Below are 20,827 nucleotides of genomic sequence, written 5' to 3'. Positions count from 1 at the left end.
TTCTCCTAGTGTATAGTCGACTGCGCTACACAGGATTTGCTTCTGCGACAAAAACAAACATTGCATAGAAAAATGTTTGATATAATTCCATCTTTCTAATTCATTCATGCAAAATAATTTTTTAACGATGTGGACTTTTTTAAACAGATTTTTCAACAATCCCTGCTTGTATGGTGTATGGTTGCCGTTCTAAGACACATACCAAACCCAAGGGCACAATAATGCATATATTCCCGAGCAATATAGATCTAATAAGGGAATGGGTCAGATATTGCGGATTTGCGCCGGACAAGCTTGAAAGTAGAGCCCAGGATGTCTTGGGGGACTTGAGGGGTGATCGATTCCGCATCTGCAGCCTGCACTTTACCCCGAATATGTACGATCAATCGCAGTACACAAAGAAACATTGACTCGGAACGTCTCGTAAATTGCTTCCAAATGCAATTCCAACTCTATTCATGCACACGCTGCCTCAGGTGAGTCACGGTTCATGAATTAGCTGTAGGCCTTGGGGTACTGAACAGGTAACTACATGAACGGATTGGTGCTTTCGGTGTAAATGTTTCTTACTAAACTTTGCATATTTACCAGATTGTATTGCTTTATAACTATACCCCATTTTGCTAGCCATCTGTCCCTGGTTTTAGGAGCATCATAGAAAATTATTTATGAACACAGAAAACTATGCTATAGTGCCCTTCGAAATAAACAAAATCTTTTTGTAATCGGCTGCTTCATATGTCAATTCTTGTAGGTCAGCATATTGACTGAAGCACAGACTATCGGTAGAGACGACATCACCGACACGTCAAGTATACCAATGGTGAGCCACACAGACTTGCTGAAGTTCATATTCTTGAGAGTTGGATCTTTCCACATATCTAATGCAAATCTAATTTTCCCTTTACCACTTCGTGACAATGCACTGAAAATGAAGAAGCAAGATTCTGCATCCATTTCTTTTCCGGCGTCAACAACAACTTCTAGCGCCTATCAGGTAGTTTCATTTTGCTTGTCGATTATGCGAATGTATTATGCATGGAATTTTAAATGATATGAAATAGTTTACGTATGCTGTCGTTTGTTTACATAAAGTTTCATTTGTGGGTTTCTATTTATAAGTAACATTGTCTGCATCCTATTGTCTCTGTTCAGTTTCACTGTTTTCATCCATACTAAAACAAGTACTTTGTTACAGGGGGGTGCTGGTACGTCGAGTAGAATACATCATCCTTTGGAGTTGATCCAGAGTATGAGGTATGCGTACAGATAGTTCCCTTGAATGAAAGAAAGTAAATGCTACATCGGATGCTATCAGACAGTGACATTCATATAAACATGCATTGTTTCAAATCTTATCATTTCAGTTCTAACGTTGCAAGTTCTACCCTAATGCAGAATACAATGCAAAATGCTTGAGTGCAACATTACAATCAGTAGGTTTTGCACGATGATCTCTAATCGAGTGCACTTGCCATCAATCTGGTGAAATTCGAAATGTCTATTTTGACTAAATAACGTACCGTGTTTACGAGGGTAGGTATGTAAGCGATGTGTGCGATGAAAGACTTTGAGTTCAAATATGATTGACTTGTTTTTTTAATGAATATTCCATTCAAGGAAAGTATACAAGGTCAGGAATTAGAAGAGGAGGCACATGGATCAGAGGTGGTGGACCAGCTTGCTGGTGTGGTTGTTACAGTGAAGAGCATGGTTTCACAGAAAATCAAGAAAACAAGGGTAACTTACAAACAATTTAGTTTACTAAAAGTGTTCTGGGCTGGTGTTGTCTTCATAACATGTTTTTTTTAATCTAAAGTGCTATATACTGTATGTTGGATTTCCATTGAACATGTTTTTACAACCCATCTCCTAGAGGCCCAGACGAAAAAGAAGCATGAAGACACAGACAACAAATGAAACTAAAGATGCTGCTTGCCAAACAGATTTGACCATAGAGCAACTATTATTTGAGGTGCAGCATAGTCCAGTCAATAAGCAGACTTGAGATGCTTATGTGCAATGGCCAGAAAATGATTTGAATGTGACCGGCGAAGCAAGCAAAGTGTTTTTGGACCATTGCTACAATGTGAGAACTCAACAAGATGAAGAAGAAACTGAAGATAAGGAAGATGCTTTTAAATTACTCAGTGACCACTTCACACAAACTACACACGCAAAAAAAGGCCCACACAATAAACAATCGACATTGATGGTTTCTCCAATTTGTGCGCAAATAACACAATATGAAATAACAGAGACTGAAGCATCAACGCAATGGACCAAAGAACTTGCCAAAGATCTCGACTTCAGTGTGTCTAGTTTGGCCGATATGTCCGCCACAGTTGAGTCACAAACCACATTCATGCAGGATGATAGTCTGGTAACGGAGCACACATATATTGTATTCACAGCTGCCTGTTAGAGATTATACTGATGCTTAAATGTGTCTATCCAGTGACGGGGGAAGTATGTGGGCAGCCATTGGGGAATGTGACTCGTGTATCACATGGCATTAACCTGAAAATCCAAGTCACATGTGGCCAGCTCCATGCTACATTTCCATGGTCCGCTCAACCGATGCTGGGCAAAGTGCTAGCTGGAAATCTACTGTGTGCAGCAGCTTTACTTTTCAGTGGATCTACATTTAGTAAATTGTCCAGTTTCTATCAATTTGTCGGATTCCAGTTCCTTTCTAAAACGCAGTACTACAAATATCAACGAGAATATTTATTCCCTGCTATTAGTGAAGCTTGGAAAATTGAACAAATGTCAATTGAAAGGACATTCTCTGACAAATGGTTCAGGCTAGCTGGCGATGGACAGTGTGACAGCCCCGGATTTTCAGCAAAGTACTGCAAATACCATTTTCAGGACATGGAAACTAAAAAAAATTGTGAATTCAGTGGTCGTGCAGATGTCCGAATGTAAATCCTCAGTGGCCATGCAGAAACATGGTTTTATAAAATCCCTGGAAGATCTCCAATCGAGGGGAGTGCAAATAGACCTCATAGCCACAGACAGACATGTTTCAATAGCCAGGCCATGTAAGAGCAGTTTCCAAATATTCGCCATCAATTTGGTGTATGACACGTTGCCAAATCAATCAATAAAAAAAATCACAGCTGCTGGTAAAAAAAAGGGTTCTGAAAATATTTTACAGTGGTCCCAGTCTTTGAGCAACCTTCTTTGGTGGAGCTCCAAAACTTGTGGTGGGTCTGTAACAGTTCACTTCTGGTACAAATGATTAGCAGCTATTTATTTGTTCAACAATGTTTATATAAAGTGTCCAAATAAAGCGCGTAAATTGTCTTCTGAAATGTATCCTCTTTGTCAATTTTTTTTGCAAGAAGTGCTTTCTGGAGGATGCCATAGAGTGTAACGCTGTGCTTTCACACTTCCCAGTTTCGTCAAGCTCTTGTGAGTCCTTCACTGATCGGGGGAGTGTCAGATGGATAACAGCATGAAAGCAACTTTGGGGTTCTGCAGTTGCCTTACCAAACACTTGCCCAAATTCCTGAAGAAATACGTGTCCCAAAGAGGAATGGGACCTAGGCTAGATAAGAAACTTGGCAAGCAAGAACTACTGACTGTAAGCAAAACAATGCATGAAAGGGGGTTGTTTGTGAGAAATAGGTACATTCTGACCTAAATGTTTATGGGGGCATGTGTTAGGGATCATTGCTATCGGATGCCTTATCAGAGGGGCGGTCTTTGATTTGCAGCATTTGGAGTCTTACAATTTCAAAGGCAGTGGGGATAGGTGTCAGTGTTACCAAAATATACGACCATTCCTGATTAGGTATATGGGAGGTGAATTTGAGGTGGTGCGGGGGTAGGTTCTGGGGACCAGATGCGTTCCAAGGGAACAGGGGTCATGGGTTCAGGGGACTGCAGCCTGGCAGGAGGAGGTTGAAGAGTCAGTGAGCAGAGATGGATTGTGTACTAAGGTTGGAGCAGGGCTTGCTCTGACATTCTCGTACAAGCACATTTTGTCAGGGCTCGAGACTCGCTACTTGCAAAAATGATTAGCTGCATTGCCGTGAGAGCAGGAGACGGGCTGAGGTGACAGGTGGTGGGGGCTGGCTGGGCTAGGCGCTGGGAGAGTGAACAGTTCAACACAGGGACAGAGGGACTCTAAAAATAAGGCATTTGGAAGTAAACTAACTGTAACTGTTTTCATTAAAAAAACAAAATCACTAGAAATTTTGTGCGCCATTGGTGGATGCCAGCAAACATTTTGTTTGTTTTTCAAAAATATTTTAAATGCCACGTTGGTCTGCTGGGCTATTCGCTCCCATGGGAGTGAAGGTCACTGCTTTTCAATTTGTTTGTGAGCTGTGCAAACCCACGCATCCTACATAGTATAAGGTTTGATCGTTTTTCGTCCTCAGAAGAAAGGGAAGATTCGGAATGGAATGAATGAAGGGAGGTGTGTAATACCGTCACATATGGTAAGGTTCACCATTCCAAAACTGGACAAAGGAACATGTAATTTAATTTTATGAAAATTCGTTGATCTGAACGGAGACTCTGCGTTACACCGAGAGAATGGAAATGCCGAATATTATGTAAGTTTTACTGTAGGCAATTTTATAGACGAACGAGTCAAGGTTTCATTTTCTGACCGTTATTGCTGGCTTAAATTGTAATTGGTTGTTGTTTGTGGCATATTGCAATGACACGTAAGAACAGCTTGTGCAAATTTGTCTTTGTCCCGGGCACATGGGCAGTCCAGCACCGAAATACATGTAGTCCACATCTGGGTTCCCCCAGGTTCCACCAATGCCAAATTCTACGCTAACATTCTGTTAAAATGCTGTCTATATGTTCTTCGAATTCTTTCGTCAGCTTCCGCATCCCATTGCGAGCTAAACATACTCCATAGCACTAACGTCTCAAGCACATCGTAGACTCCAACTTTCCACAATGTTTTCTGTGTGTTTCCATTGTTTCATGTTTGTGTTCATCATTAGTTTTCACACAGTGCAGAATTAATGGGTAAACTGATAAATTAAAATAAAGAACGGCTACTGAGACATATTTCTGTTATGTTTTCTACACAGCTACATCCTGCTTTTCCGCAAATGTCATCGTTTCCAGATACCAATTGATGGCTTTTTTAGCGGGCAGCTGCAGATACACTTAAATGGCTGGATTACAATGATGCTGTATCGGGGCAATCGCCCTGGGCCAGTATGCCCTTTCATGGTGCCAGCAATAAGGAGCAACCTGACATCGTTTACAGTAGTGTAGTACCAAGCTGATGCCAAAGCCTTGCGATTCACGAGGCGCCCAATGCACTTCATATACCCAAAGGAACACTGTGTGACTCACGATAAACATTAGTGGATCGAGAACAAAGAAAGAAATTACCAATGTGGTTGAATATGCAAATCGGCGATGTTCTCGGAGCATTTATTGTGAAATAAAAGCACATAATAAATTGCAGAGTATTGCGGTTTCCTTTAAAAATAATGTTTTGTATTCAAAATTGGGACGTGCTGTGTTGTGAGAGGATGTGTGTTGATATTCCGGGTTCTGCGTCAACTGATGTCAACACGTAGGTGATGACTGGGCACGTTTGGCTATGCTGCCCAGTAACGTCATGGAGAAAGGCAGAGAATATCACTAGGAATGGTGAAGTCAGCTTCAGGGGCCGGGGATATGATTTAGTGCCGCCAGGGCAGTTCACCTTAGGGTGATGCGTTAACAGATAACATTAGCACAAGATGGCCGCGCCATGCTGCCTGATTTCGCATGTGTAAAAGTGAGGAAAACTACATTAAGGTGCATGGGAAAAGTTTGTACGATCGATCCATGTATGCTTAAAAACACATGCCCGAACGCTCGGGACAATAATATTTTTGAGTGCGCTATTCCTTTATGCTTGCATTGCCCAAATAAATATACTTTTTGAGCATAATATCAACTATATTTTGCCCTTGCCTCCACATTGAACACAACCATTTGCTTACTTGGACAGTATTTGATGACCTTCGTGGCCACAAATTCAATATCTGTTGTCACTGAATGTACAATAAGTCCATTAGTATGATAACATTACCCTGTGCTAACTCATATCCCTATGTATATGAAGTCATTGGATTGTTTATTGCTTTTTTCAAGTACTTTACCTTCTTCAGAGTAATTCATACTTTCATCGATTCCTGAATCGAAGTCTGGCTTTATCTGTTCTTTGATATCTTCTACTGTTCCGGTCATCGCCATGTACGATCCATTTTTCATTGTTGTTCTGGTGTTCAGTTCATGTGTGTAAAAGAACCAAGAATACAAAGGAAATACAATGTCAATTTAGTGCTTTTCTGACGCATGAAACAGTATTTTGCGTATGGGCTGACAGCTGGGGGCATCATTGTAATCTTTAGGCCGTTGGAGGACCCCCTCTGTGAAGTCCCACTGGTGGACACATAAAGCCAGTGTGCATGAGATGACATCAGAGGGATGAGGGGCAATAACTTTCCAAAGGTGCCTTCTGGTATAAGAGGGCCAAGACGGCACTTCCAGCTCTCACAGCTGTCCCTGACTGAGCTGCAACAATCTACAAGTCCATTGCTCCCGGCTTTCCTGTAAGCCATTGTCATGAACATTACCACAAATGTTTAGTACCCTCAGAAGTCCCGTAAAACATAGATAAAGCAACCATTACATGGGACAGGTGAAAAGGAAGAAATCATGAAAACAATTGAGGTAGGATCACAAAACCGATACCTCAGCATCTATCACTTCACAAGTAGGGCACTTAACAGTCTCATCTTGCATGCAATACATAAAGTGCATTACAAAAAAGTGGCAATAGAGTTTCCTATTCAGCAGCAGAGGGCTGTTTCCCTGTCATATCTATGTAATGGATGCTACAGTTCACATCGCAGCCTTTCAGGATCTCTCTCAGATTGAACAAGCTCACCAGGGGAATTTCTCTGGGGATGCTCTCTAGGTCTACAATAACAGAGTGCTTCATGCAGACCTCTGATTCCTGCACGCCGCAAAATCTGTACAAGCCATACCTTCATTGCATTTCCAAATACGAGACATATATGCAGGAAATGTCTTAAGGGTTCTCTTACTTGGGGGAATACGGGCATGCATTGGGATTTGCAGGTTTCCAATTATTTGACCCAGCTATTCCCTTGTTGTTGTGGTGAACGGAATGAAACCATTCCTGTTAATGAACTCTAAAATTGTGTCAGTGTCTTTTTGCATCAGCCCTGCTACTCTGTTACAGATGGTGTCAGAAGTGGAAGGCACAAAGGCTGTGTTGGATGCCTATCTAAACCTTCCCATAGTGCATGGTGGAAGAACGGCAAGGGTACCTGCTCGGACAACCTTCCCTGTCTGCCTAATGAGACCCTTGGTAGATCACCCATGGTGGAATTTGGACACAACCAGCACCAGGACCTTGTCCTGAGAGCCTCCTTTGATAATGCTATTTCCCAGGAGGAGGGTCTCAGGGCCACCAAACCCCATTTTCTCAAGAAGGGTCTACATTACTTCTTCTCCTATGATGTACAGGAGGGGGAGCAGACTCTCTACCAGTTACTAGTACCACTAAAGACCACAAAAGCGGTCATGGACTTTGCACACTCCCACCTTTCTATAAGGGTTAGTGAAATTGTAGGCTCATGGTGCAGCAATTCTTATGGGCAGGGGTGCACCATGAAATCGTGCAGTATTGCCTACACTGTCCCTTATGTTAGAAAACCTCCGAGTTAGATGTAAGCAAGGCACCCCTGCTACCACTCCCGATTGTTGATGTACCAATTGCACACATTGGGATGACTGCCTTTTGGCATCTAGGCTTGTACAAAGCAAGGAACCAATATCCTTGTATTGCTCAACTATCACACAAGTTACCCCGAGGATGCTCCCATGCAAACCAACAATATTAAAACCTTCTAAAACACTTCATCCCCTAAATCTCCCAAGTAGGTTTCCAAAAGTGATCCTTATAGATCAAGACTACTCTAAAAATCAATACACTGCTGAAATCAATGTATAACCCCAAAACAGATGGCTTTGTCGTGCCCTTTATCGCTGGAGTCCTTGACAGGTTATTCACCTATCAAGCTCATTTAAGAGAGAAGCCCTAGGGAGGTGTCAGATATTTTAAGATAACGCTGTGAAGAACACGACGGAGGAGAAGAGACTGCTGAATTTGTTGAAGCCATCCATGAAAAAATGTGTTGCAGCTTATCCAGTCCATGGCTCAACAACAAAGAAACAAATCAGACTACATGATAAGGTAGCCTCACTCAGAAGATTCGCTGTGGGGGCAAAGTGCTGGTCTTGCTTTCAAGTTCTATTAAAAAATTGATGGCCAAGTGGCACAGACCCTATCAGATGATCTAGGTCCTCAGCGATCAAAACTATCACATTCAGCAGGATGACAGGTGGATGATCACTTAGGTCTATTATGTCAAATGACTGAAAGCGTGGAAGGAATCAGTACCCATGGATTCCCTGCTGGCTAAAAAACAGCATCAAATACAGTCAAATCCATCAAGGTTGATCCCTGACAACATAACAGGACATCATTTCACTAACAATGTTTGTTGTGACTTCAGTGTGAGCCAAGGGGTTTGTCCATTGAATTGGAACGCCTCCTGGAAAGGCCCCTTTTGATTAACAGAAGTTCGAAGGAAGACGTTAGAAGCGGAAATCCAGAAGAGGTTCGACTTAGGCATCATCGTTCCATCCCTGAGTCATTGGGCCTCACCAATCGTCCTGATACCCAGGTATGATGGAACTAAGAGGTTCTGTATTAACCTCAGTAAGGTGAACAAAATCTCCCACCTCAATGCCTTGCATTGACAAACTAATCAAGTGAATGGGAGAGGCCAAGTTTGTATCCACCATCAGCCTAACCAAGGGTTATTGGTAGATCCTGTTATCTCCTGATTGTCAGAAAACAATTACTCCAGCTGGTCTATTTCAATTTACCATAGATCCCTTTGGGCTGCGCAGAGTGCCCACAACCTTTCAAAGGGCGATGGATACGATTCTACAGCCTCATCAGGGGGTTGAAGCCACATTCCTGGATGACAGTGTAATCCACAGTGGAATTTTGGAAGAACATACGACTCATCCATATGCTCTATTTAATCAGAATTCCCCCTATCTCAAAAGCCTGTTTGGCCTTTGCCATCATGCTGTTTCCCAGCAATTCTGGATTACTCCGAATTTGAGGTAGTCTCACTGTATGGTTAGCATATTTAACATGCGTATACCAATCCAGACAACCCTGCATCTCCATTTGCAATATTTAATTAATTGCTCCATCCAGATGGGTCAGCACTGTTGCCAACCATGCTTTCAGCCAATGACGATAGTTTGGCTTTAGACTTGATGGGCCTCATCACAGCACTAACCAGCTTGTCCAGGCAGGAGCCTAACACCTAGTACTCGTGAAAATAAAATGATTAAAAACACAAGTTAATGCAAAAAAAGGCAGATGAACTGCTGGTAAGTTCCAATTTTAAATGGTGAGACTCATCAATCGCATCATTTGCATCTTATTTTGCCCACTCACTTGCCTGTATTTTGGCAAAGCATTTAGGCATAGGATTAATAAAAGAAATATCTATGCATAATATCTATGCTGAGCCATACAAACTTTTACCATTCCAGGTGCAGTATTACAGGTTTCCGATTGGCAAAATACCACACTTGCTACACTCCGTTATTCACGTTCCGTAACTCAATTACTTGATCTCCTAACCCCATCATGCTATGACAGCATTAATAGTATGTAGGATTCTTATCGGCACCTATAGGAATGGAGGTACTTTGACAGTTCACAATGTATTCTACAGAGACTCTGTTTCTGCACAAAATATGTGTAGAGGCTATGAAGAGCATGAAGAGCAGCTCCTTTTTAAATATATATCTTGTTCTCAGTTAAAATAAACTAAACACATGCCCAGCATTGCTGTTGCCTTTCTGGAAACCTGCCTGCAAGGGAGAAATCATGTTTTATTCTTATTTTCCTCTCAGCAATAATTCCTCAATTACTTTGCACAGATGATGAATTAGGGAGTTTGGGTGATATCTGGGGCTATCTCAGCACCCAACAGCGAGGAAGGGATCATCCCCAATTTAGCAAAGGCATCACCAGGACTGGAATATACAGTGCACAGATCTCTGGGCCAGGGCCTTTCCTCTGGCAAAGAATTTCAATTCTATTGCTACTTCGCCAGTAGAGACATGTTTGTAGTTCTGCGCCCCCTCCTGAGTCGATCCTTCAAAATAGCCCGATTACATATCTTGCCCAATTTAGTGAAGTCTGTATGCCATGTTCTTTTCATTAATGTGAATTTCCTGCCTGACTGAAAAGGTGGATGACTTGGTGGCAACTAACCACCAAAAAGCAATTGTAGCTGATCATGGTGTTCTATCACTGACTTTAGGTTCTCAAGATGTTTGTGGGGGTCCCATGTCTTCTTCTTAGCTAGCAGCTGTTTGTATTTGTTATCTTAATGCCGAAGTCATTGTTCCCTCCTCTTCTAACATATGCAATTGTCTTTAAAATATCCATTCCACTACTCTGCATCTCTATCATATTTTATGGCCCGGTAGTTCAGTTATGGCATTGGCTAGCAAATACCTGCTCAATGCCTACAGACATTCCAAAATGCTTGTTTAGTCCGTCAGCGAGGCTTTCATTTCTGACAGAGAGGTTAATTTGTCACTTCGGTCTATAGTTATGTTGACTAATAAATGCAGTTTATAATGTTTAGGGATGACCTTTTTTTGTGACCAGTTGAGGCATCAGGGAGAGATTTTGGGATGTGTCATAGCATGACTCTGGCCAGTCACAGGGGTATCACGGTTACCGTGGAGCCGGTGCAGCATTCTTCTTGGTGGTGTGTGCATTGCGTTCCTCTGTGTGCCTCGAGTAATTCCTCTAATGAATAGCTGCTGGACAGCTACAGGTGGCTGTTGAGGTTCTCGACTTGAACGAATGTTTTGTTTTAGGCGGTTACTGTAGTTATTGTGGATGCTTTTTCTAGCATGGCCCATTGTATCCCATTAAATGTTTTACTGACTCTATATCACCTACATTTTGTTCTAGCTTGCACAACCTTTTCTGATAGAGTTTCTCAGTTTATTGAATATGTCTACAGAGCTATTTCTCAGGATCTATCTATGGTGTATGATTTCGGTTTATAGTGATAGCCTCGAATGCAAAAGCATCGAGAAAATGCATTGAAAAAATGATTTTTTTAATGGGGGTCCCCCGACCCCTGTTTTTTTTACCCCTTAAAACCCATTATAATAAAAATAAAACCTTTACCTTTAAAAAAATGCATTTTTCTGATGATTTTGCATTTAATGCTTTTGCATTCGATGCTTTGTATTCGATGGAATCACTGGATACCATGATCCCATCTGGTTATCACCCACAAACTAGTTATCTTTAATCAGAGAGGATTTTTGAATGAAAGGAGAGACTGATAGACAAGAGTACCCAGAATATTGATTTGACAAACAGTAACAACAAGAACTAAAGGGTCAATCTATATGGTGTCTCAGTGAAAAGGAATGTATGTCAGAGGCCCAACACAAATGTTAGCCAAAAAAATGTCAAAACACATTGGAGCTTCTATTGAGCCCTTCGTAAATAGGCTGTGGCAGGAATATACAGTGTGAAAGCCTTGCGTAAGGTGAAACCCACCCATTTTGAGATAGTCCTGCAAAGGGGGTGGGGGAGAGTTTGGGGGTGGGAGGAGTGCAAGGGAATGTGTTTTTTCGTTTTTTGTAGGCCGCCGAAAATCGGCTGAAAAATCTATCTTTTTGTTAGGTGACCTAATATCACATCAAACCTATTTTTCAAGAACCACGTTTAAAAGTTCTCAGTGGGTGAGATAGAGGTAGAGAACCCTCTCCTTGTTTTTATTATGACGCCCCTCACACATGTTTAACAGAGGCAAAGGGGCACCTACCATGATATACACAGCCAGCAGGCCCTCGCCCAAGCGATATGAAGTTTTGCCTATCCAAGGGGCCTTCTGGTGATACATGGACTAGAGCTATGGCTCATACAATAAGTTCAGTCTTTGAGGTCAAAGATCATGAAGATCCATCTGTATACCACGAGGTGCACCCACAATTCATGAGTGGGCATTCAGTCTCACTTCTATTTAAAATTCGTTCTGCGTTCCGCGATATCAGCACATGTCAAGCTGATTTCCAACCCCGCCCCCCACCCCCTGTTTCCAACTACGAGCAGAGGCTGAGCTGATAAAGAGCAGATCAAGGATTGCTCTTAGTGCCAAGGCCTTCTCAGATTTATTTCAGGTATGCTGCATATCTGCTGAGTTACTGAATGACGCGTGATGTTCCTCCTGTAGGATTTTTGATACGTGCCAGTGCCTCAGAATTATAATGGGCCTCATTACGAGTCAGTCGTTGCGGAAAGAACGGTGGTGGTAAATCCGCCACCACTGTTCTTCCCGGACCGGCTGATCTCGAGTCCTGCAGGCGGGAGGTGTCATTCCGTCTGACCTGGCGGGTTTAACACCACCTGCCTGCAGGCGGACGCGGAAACACCGGCACCATCACGAGATGGTGCCGGTGTTTCCACTTCCCCATTCCCATTGAGTCCTATGGAACGCCATGGGAATGGGGATTTACCGAATTCCACCTCCGGAATTACTGAGTCACCGGGTTGTAATGCCCCGGTGATTCTGGGAATCACAGAGGCGGAATGGTAATACGAGTCTGGCGGTAACCTGCCGGTTTTTCCGGCTCAGTTACCACCGGACTCGTAATGAGGCAATGTGTCTGCAGCAGCCTGTGTTGTCAGCCATCAATCTTTTCTGAGCCGTCGGCAGCAGGTGGTTTCAGTTTAGATTCTGAGATGGCTCACTTCCTTTTTTGTAAGATCGCCCACAGTTCATTGCTTTTTCCGATGACTTAAATCTATTTTTACAGTCGCATGCTGTTCATATATATTTATATAGACTCTGGTTTCTGTTGTACATTTACACTGACAACACATGGCACATGGCATAATTTGACAAGATAAAGCAAGCATTGAATTGAGACATTTCTGGAAACATGCCATCACAGCTCTGGTCTGCAAAGGTTTGGGCTACTGATCGCTCCCTATGTCCAGACCCAGGGATTTTGGTTAGTAGTCTTGCTTCCTCGTGGGTGGAGCTTTTATCCTAACTCCACAGGTGAATTAATTCGGTAGTAAATGTGTGTTTCTTCCTTCTGAGCTTTCTCTGCACTACTTTTCCCTCTGTTTCCTTTCCACACTAGATTGAATTGTTCATCAACGTTGTCTCATCCAGATTGGGTCATGGAAAACACTTTCTCTGGAAAGGTTCATTGTTCCCATGAGGTCCCTGCATGACACCTCACCTCCTCACCAGATTAATCAACCTTCACTGGCCTCCGGTGTCTAAGATAGCCAGGATCAAGCCAGGCCAAGAAATGTGTGTCGTCCACAAGACAACACTTGCATGGTCCTTTAAATCATCACATGAACATACACTGTCTGCCATCCTATACCTTAAAAACAGCTGAATTTGCTGAAAAGGGACATATTGGTGGCATGTATTTTGCAGTCCTCTGAGCAGATCTATGGGATCCTATACCCCTCCTAGTGACCAAGTTATAAGACCATCACACTTACAGGGAATGCATTCAAATCTGTCTTGTTCTTCTTTCAATAGTTCTCCTTCCCATGTGTCAATGCATGTGTTCTTTGCTCCCTAACAACCAAGAGCTACTTTTGGTGCAAGTGTCATGGTTTACAAACTAAGCAAACTTAAACGTGAATGCACACTTGATGGATCTCTTTTATGGATTCTGATCATTGCACAATTTTCCCACATTATCGATTGAGTCAGCACCCTTTGTGTTTTTGTTGTAAATCAGTCTGCGCCATAAAGCCTAAGGATCTTTGGGGCTCATTACGAGGAGGGCGGTAAGGGGTTAACGGCACCGGAGCCGTTAACCCTGTACCGCCCTATTACGAGGTCCCCTCGCAGGACCCACTCTGGATGTCTGGTTATACCAGACGTCCTTTGCGGGTCCCGCGAGGTAACAAGCATGCTAACAACAGGCCCGTCATTAACGGGCCCGTTGCCCTATGGGGGCTCAAATGGGAATGGGGATGGTCCGAGTCTGGGTTCCCTGAATGGGGAAATACCGGGCCCTCCAAAGTCGGAATGGCCCGGTATTTCCCCATTTAGGGAACCCGGACCCGGACCCAAGTTTGGAGGCAGCCATGCCCTTATTAAGGACATGGCTGCCTCCAAACTCGTAATGAGGCCCTATGTGTCCGTGATACAAATGTAATAAAGTATAGTAAAGTAAAGCAAGATGCTGGCGCCAAGCGCCCATGCCCATAGTTCCATAGCCATACGCCATAAGGTAGCGGACAGGTGTCCGCTGCTTATCATGTGCATGTCCTCTTCTGACAGGATTCAGCGCGAGCCAAGAGCATCTGAGGCAGAATCAGAGTCCATAAAGAAATGCCCCTTTTACGGCACCCAATGGCCACAGTGACAGAGTGGGAAGAGGGGGCTTGCGTGGGGAGGTCGTTTGCATGTAATACAGATCTTTTTGGCTTCACTGAGGTGAGATTTGCAGATTAAGCTCTACCAAGCATTAGGATTTATGTAAATAGAAGAACCCATTAGGAGGAGGTCCCTCTGTAAATGCCCCTCCATCGTGGACAAGTGAAATGCCATGTGATGTCATGTTTTCCATGTCACTTCACCCGACAGTAATTACTTTGTGGTAATTTACCACAAAGTAATTACTTTGACATTTTTCAGCGATTTGTTTTTTAATTGGGGGTCCCACCTCAATCCTCCCCTTCCCCTTCATTACTATCCCTACCCCAAACCCTCCCCACCCCTTTTTACCCCCTACCTATAAATACCTATAGTAATTACTTCATGGTATATTACCACAAATGAATTACTGTCAGTGAAACAACGGGATGCCGATGTCATCAGGGGCAAAATGTGTGATGTCACTGCTGCTGTCTCTTTGACTTTAGTAATGTGACACGAGTACTTGGTTGATCATTATGTTGCCCTCACAACACAATGATGTGTTTACAGCATTCTGAACTTGCTTCTTATAGATAGCATTCGTATTTGCTCTTGAATTAAGTTTTCGACTTTTGAGGAAAGTGCTAGGACCACAGCTTCTTTCAATGGAACTAGTGTTTTATTCCATGTGCAATGCGTTTTTTCCGAGCCCTCACTGTACAACAAAGACAATGGTGGTGAACCGCTTCTTTCTGAAGAAAGGGGGAACGTTTGGAGGAGGCTAGCTGGTCTGTAAAAGAAAACGGTTGTGGATCTCTGAGAATGGGGCTTGCACATCATCCTCCTAGTAAATTGAAGAAGCTTTTCTGTGAACATTATTCGTTTATGATTTAGTGTAAGTGAATTGCACTCTTCGCCCACCCCCCACTCTCGGCTGCTCTTCCGGCTTATTCCACCCTACTCCCCTGCTTTGTTAATAGACTGGGTCTTCAGGCCACCCAAAAAACACAATGGGCTACCACAACAAGGGCTTTCCAGGTGTTCTGTGGCCTCTCTGCATTCTGTTCCTACATTTTTAGGTGCAAGGACAAACCATACAGAGAGTTAAACCATGTAAAGAATATTATATTCATTTATTGGGACGGTTGAGAAAAAATAGAAACCTGCTTTAGCCACAATAAAAGATGGCTTCAAAGTTGCCCAGTTTCAACCTCCTAGACGACATTCTGGGAGATATGTGATTGCAGCTTCTTAAACTAAGAAGTCTCTTGCTATGTCGTCCTCCTCACGTCACATAGCTTTTGCATTTAAGTATTTAAGCAGCATGTTGGTTCTGGATTCCTCCCCATTTGGTTACTTGTTTACTGTTCTCAGAAGAGTCTGAGCTCATGCAGGGCCTTGATCCTTTTCTGACTAGCATTCCTGCTAACCACCTCTCAATGAACTTCTATGCCTGTGAGCTCTCTGACTTCTATTACTGTAACACGGTCGGCAGGATGACTCCAGGAAAGCAACATACGTATCTTTGGGCCCAGGAAGAGAAGCTGAGTGCCCCGTTCCTTTCAATGTAATGTAAGTGGTCTCATATAGCACCTGTCTGCCACTGTTGGTGGCCTGCAGTGCTTGACTCTGTAAGAGAAAGGAATGGTGGGGTTCATTAGTGGGAAAGGCAGGTGCGAAACCTGTGGTGTTGATGGGTGCAGGTCAGAGTGTCAACCTGCTTTCAATGGGTTTGGCGGAAGACACTTGGGAGTATGTTATCTATAGAAACGAGCTCAAGATCTGATAGACTACAACACTTTGGATCCGGTTAGCCACTGATGTGTAAGAGTGCCACAGGGCTAAAGAGGAGAGCTTAGTCGCGGCTCAGTTAGTGTTGAAGTGCTAACAGATAGGTCTGTAGTGGTCATCTGTGTGGGGTTTGAGGGTGTGTAGTGTAAAGCTGTAAGAGATCTTAAACAGAATTGGATAGTTGGGGGATGGTGGGAGTAGGGCTTCAAGGCAAAACAACCTGCAACCCTGCACTCCTAACCTTGGCCATTTGCAGATAGGTCCCATGTTTCTAGCTCACAATGCCAACTTTTTCTCTCTCTCTCTCTCTCTCTCCCTCTCCCTCCATCTATCGTCTCTCTCTCTCTCTCTCCTCTCTTTCTCTAGTTCTCTCTCTCTATGTCCCTTAATCCAATAGATAGGAAGAAAGCAAGCATCTACGAGTCGGCAGATGAGGGAAAGGGTCAGTGTGGAAATTCAGACAACGGGAGCATGGACTATTCATCTGCTCTTTTTTCATGTATGCAAAGAAAATGAGTATTAACAGAACAGAGAGCATGCTTGATGAACTCATTAAAGATATGGGGCCTCATTACGAGTCACCGGTATGGAATTAACGGTGGCGGTAAACCCGCCGCCACCGTTGTTTTCATACCCGGTGATCTCGAGTCCTGCAGGCGGAGGTGTCATTCCTGCCAGGTCTGACCTGGCGGGTTTAACACCACCCGCCTGCAGGCGGACGTGGAAACACAGGCACCATCCAATACCAGTCCAATAGGACTCAATGGGAATGGGGATTTACAGAATTCCGCCTCCAGAATTCCCGGGTCACCGGGGTCGTAATGCCCCGGTAATTCCGGGAATCACAGAGGCGGAATGGTAATACGAGTCCGGCGGTAACCTGCCGGAATTTCAGGCACGGTTACTGCCGGACTCGTAATGAGGCCCATTGTGTGGGTAAAATGAATTTTTTGCAGGCAGGAAAGTGCTTGTGAAAGGCCAACTTGTTAATCTCATTTTGATACATTGTAGTGACATAATGCACAACAACTGAACTAAGTCTGTTTTGGTTGTTTATATGTTCACTCTTGGTGTACAACCTTTTCATGCACACATAGTATAGATATTTTTTTTCTAGAACTGCTAACTTGATGGTACTACAGCTGAGAGCCAAGGGATTACATTCTGGAGCCATATGTGAGGTCGGACAGAGAGGTTCTCCTCAGCTCAACATCAAACATCAACATCAAAAATAGCACAAGGGAAACAAATGCTTTATTAAGCTGGAACAACTATCCTTACATAAATTATAAAGATTAGTGAAACCCTAAGATGAATCTGATAGTTAAAAAGCTATTAATTTGATCTACATTTCCTTCTGTAACTATAAAGTTTCACAAAAAGGTCTGGGAGCCGCTCTACCAAGAATGAATACGGACAAATAATCTGTTCTATGGGAAAGTACACACTCGAGACGGTCTACAACCACATTTTTGCTCACTGTACCTTTCACTGAGGAGAAATAACCATTTGTGTGTCAATCTGGCCCCACCCACTTGGGCAGTCCAGCACCAAAATGCTAGGCAATTCTCCTCTGAATAAGATTTCCAACAGCAACCCCAGACACGTGTTTCGGCCAAGTCAGGCCTCATCGATGAGTTGAAGCTGAGCCTTTGTAAGCACAGTGAGCAAGGGGTCCACGTCTGGATTACCTAGGGTAATTTAGGGTGAAACCCCAACTTCCTAAAATTTCACAAAAAAGCCTGGAAGACCCTCTACCAAGAACAAACACGGCCAAACAGCCTATTGTATGGAAAGGCGCCCCATAAATTAAGTTACAATCATTAACACCCGAGGCATAGGATGCAACTAATCAGATTTTGCATGGAATTCTGCCCGTATTTGCTAGAACAAACCAGACGTTCTGAGCAGCCTGAGTGTGGCACCGCTATAGCCCCTCACCATCTTTCCAATCTTTCTGCTCCCACTGCCTTTAGCACCCGGGATGTGCAAACCCAGCTGCTAGAGGCTTTCATAGTTTACAATACTGAAGTGATTTCTCACCTGAGCCTCTGTGGAAGCTGTGCTAGTCTGCTGACGTACTTCTTCCATTTCGCTCGGGTCAACTTGGGAGGCAGACAGTTTTTGGCAAGGACGGCCTGCCGCCACTGGTTCTATCACATCAATATTTTAAAAAGTTCAGGTGGCATTAAGAACAGAGTTAGAAGTTTCTCTGACATTGTTGGTATGGCGGGACGTTCTGCCTATGGAACATATTGGGCCATTGGAATGCATAGTAGTATCAGATGTCCAGAAAGGTCTACTGGTATATTCAGCATCAAATATTAACCGCTGAAGAGAACAAGTTGGTAAAAAGGCTGTCGACCATATACAAAACTGACCATCTTAAAGCAACGCCGCCAGGCCACACAGGACGTGGCCTAGTCGGATCACTTTTCTGCCACTTTCCGCAAAGTCCCTGCTAAGTAACATTTGTTAGGGAGAATTCTCATTTATGGCTAATTTCCCTCACCTAGTGAGTCCCTCAGCAGCTTTGCTGGATTTCTGGGGTTTCTTTTTTCCACCTGGAACGAGTGTGAGCCTTTTTCCCACTCTCACATGTGTTTTGCCATGTGTATTTCTACTTTTTGTGTGATCTTGGGCTCTGGGTCCACACCACTCCATGAGCCCCACTTTTGTGTGTGTTACACAGCACCTTCAGTGCAGTGACACAGGGTTGTCTTTGAGAGTTCCCACTGACTCCATTTTTCTGGGGCTGACTACTGTCCCCCAGAAACAGGTAAAGTTGTCATTAGCTTTATATAGTCACTTTAAACTACAGACCCATTACACCCCATTTTACAAGGAGTATTGGAAAGGGTTAATTCCTACCCCTTTTTGTCTGTGCCTCTATGAGCTTTGTTTTGCTCTCTTAACATTAAGACTTGGCTGGTGGCAGTGGTAGCTACCCTAACTTTTCTACCGCGATTATACTATATAAACGTGTTACTGTTTTCGGCTATTATATTAAACCCGCTTGACCAAATACTTTTTATTTTGGCTTTGGTCGGGTTTAGTAACCAAATCTTTTTGTTAAAGTCCTTCTTGTGTTTTACTTTTCGCGCCAAACCAGGTTTGCCTTCTTTGTTCACTGACCTTTGGCGGGCTTCTGTCCAGAGGCCCTCCTTTGGCGTCTGGGTCTCTAGGTGGGATTAATGTGAGGGAGGGGTTTAGTCACCCCCTGCACAGGGTCTCCTTGGAGACCCAAGTTGCACTTTGTGTCGATTGGCTGAGGTGGTTGTCCGGCCCAGACAACCCCCCCCTGCTGAGTGATTGACAGCCAGGCTGTGTGAATGGGGGATTTTGGCATAAAAGGCAGGACTCTATGGCTGAAAGTCAGAGTCACAACTGCAACTGCAAAGAACCAAAGAGAAGCAGAGAAGAAGATGGCTGCTGCAACTACCGAGTCCTGGTGAAGCCCTGCTGCAGTCCTGAGCTATCTACCCTTCAACGACAAGAGAAGATCCAGTCCGGAGTCTTCTTCCCTTGAGCTGGTGGGATCAAGCAGCTCACCTTCCACAGCCAGAGGATCCTCTTCGTGGTTGAAATCGCTGCACACTGCTGTAGTGGTCGGGATAGCCATCTGAAGAGACTCTCCTGTTTTAAAGGAGCGCACCTTTTATTCACCGTTGTTTCGCTGCTGCTAGCCTCATCCCTGGGTAGTGCAGATCGCTCCAGACATCGTCCTTCTTGTCTCCACGACTGAAGCTATTGGAACCGTGAGTCTGCAGGAACTAGAGAAACAACTGCCGTGGCACCAGCTTTCTTCAACGAATAAGGTACTGTGTCCGACTTCAAGGAATTGGGGTGAGCCCTTCTTTCTCACCAAAGGCTTGTCCTTTTCTTCTTTCCCTCTTATAACTTTTGCTCCCTTTCGTGACAATATCTAAGTACTCCTGGCAATCTCGAATCGGAAACTGTACTAACCATGTGATCCTCGGCAACAGGACCCCTGTTCCACTTGACACTGGCGCAGGCCTATTGACTTTTATCTACTGGTTAGAAGGTGCCCTCTGATGCTGTCTGCCTTGACAAAAGTATTGCTTATGACTTTTATCGCCAATTTTCTTGTGTGAATTCATGTGCTAAGTGTGTTTGACTACGATTACATTTCTTCCCGCGGGTACGCTTATCTTTAGTAAGACCGAACTGTTACTACTGTCAAAAAGTGATCGTATATGTTCTCCTGTTAACGCCTTTGTTTCACAACACCAGTCTGTCAAATCCCAATGTACTTACCTTGAATTTATCTGCACAAAGGGAATTGGTTGTGTGTAGTGTATTTGAAGTGTGGTTTTATTTTAATAGAAGTGAAGTGTTTTGTGAACAGATGGTTTAAAAATAAATGTATTTATATTTTTTAACCAGAAACCTTGAGTCAATGTTTGCTTAAATCACAGTAATTGTAGTCCTTTGTGTAATCTCTGCTACTGCTCATTTGCTCTTGAGATAAGTCTGGCTGC

The 20,827-nt window shown here is 43.6% G+C and overlaps 1 protein-coding gene across 2 annotated transcripts in view; it reads right to left on the bottom strand.

The window, feature by feature from the left end:
* The window catches only part of FLT3 (fms related receptor tyrosine kinase 3), an 842,728-nt gene that overhangs the window by 146,021 nt on the left and 675,880 nt on the right, over positions 1-20,827 (bottom strand). For both annotated transcript variants that reach the window (XM_069639890.1, XM_069639891.1), the window contains exon 18: positions 6,138-6,256. In XM_069639890.1, coding sequence (XP_069495991.1) covers positions 6,138-6,256 — 119 coding nt within the window. The remainder of the gene's footprint in view (positions 1-6,137; positions 6,257-20,827) is intronic.

The sequence above is a fragment of the Ambystoma mexicanum genome, chromosome 7q, assembly GCF_040938575.1.
Source record: "Ambystoma mexicanum isolate Mex_15411 chromosome 7q, UKY_AmexF1_1, whole genome shotgun sequence".
In the NCBI taxonomy this organism is placed as follows: Eukaryota; Metazoa; Chordata; class Amphibia; order Caudata; family Ambystomatidae; genus Ambystoma; species Ambystoma mexicanum.
The sequence above is the reverse complement of the archived record's forward strand: the minus strand, read 5'-3'. Positions and strand labels throughout refer to the sequence as shown.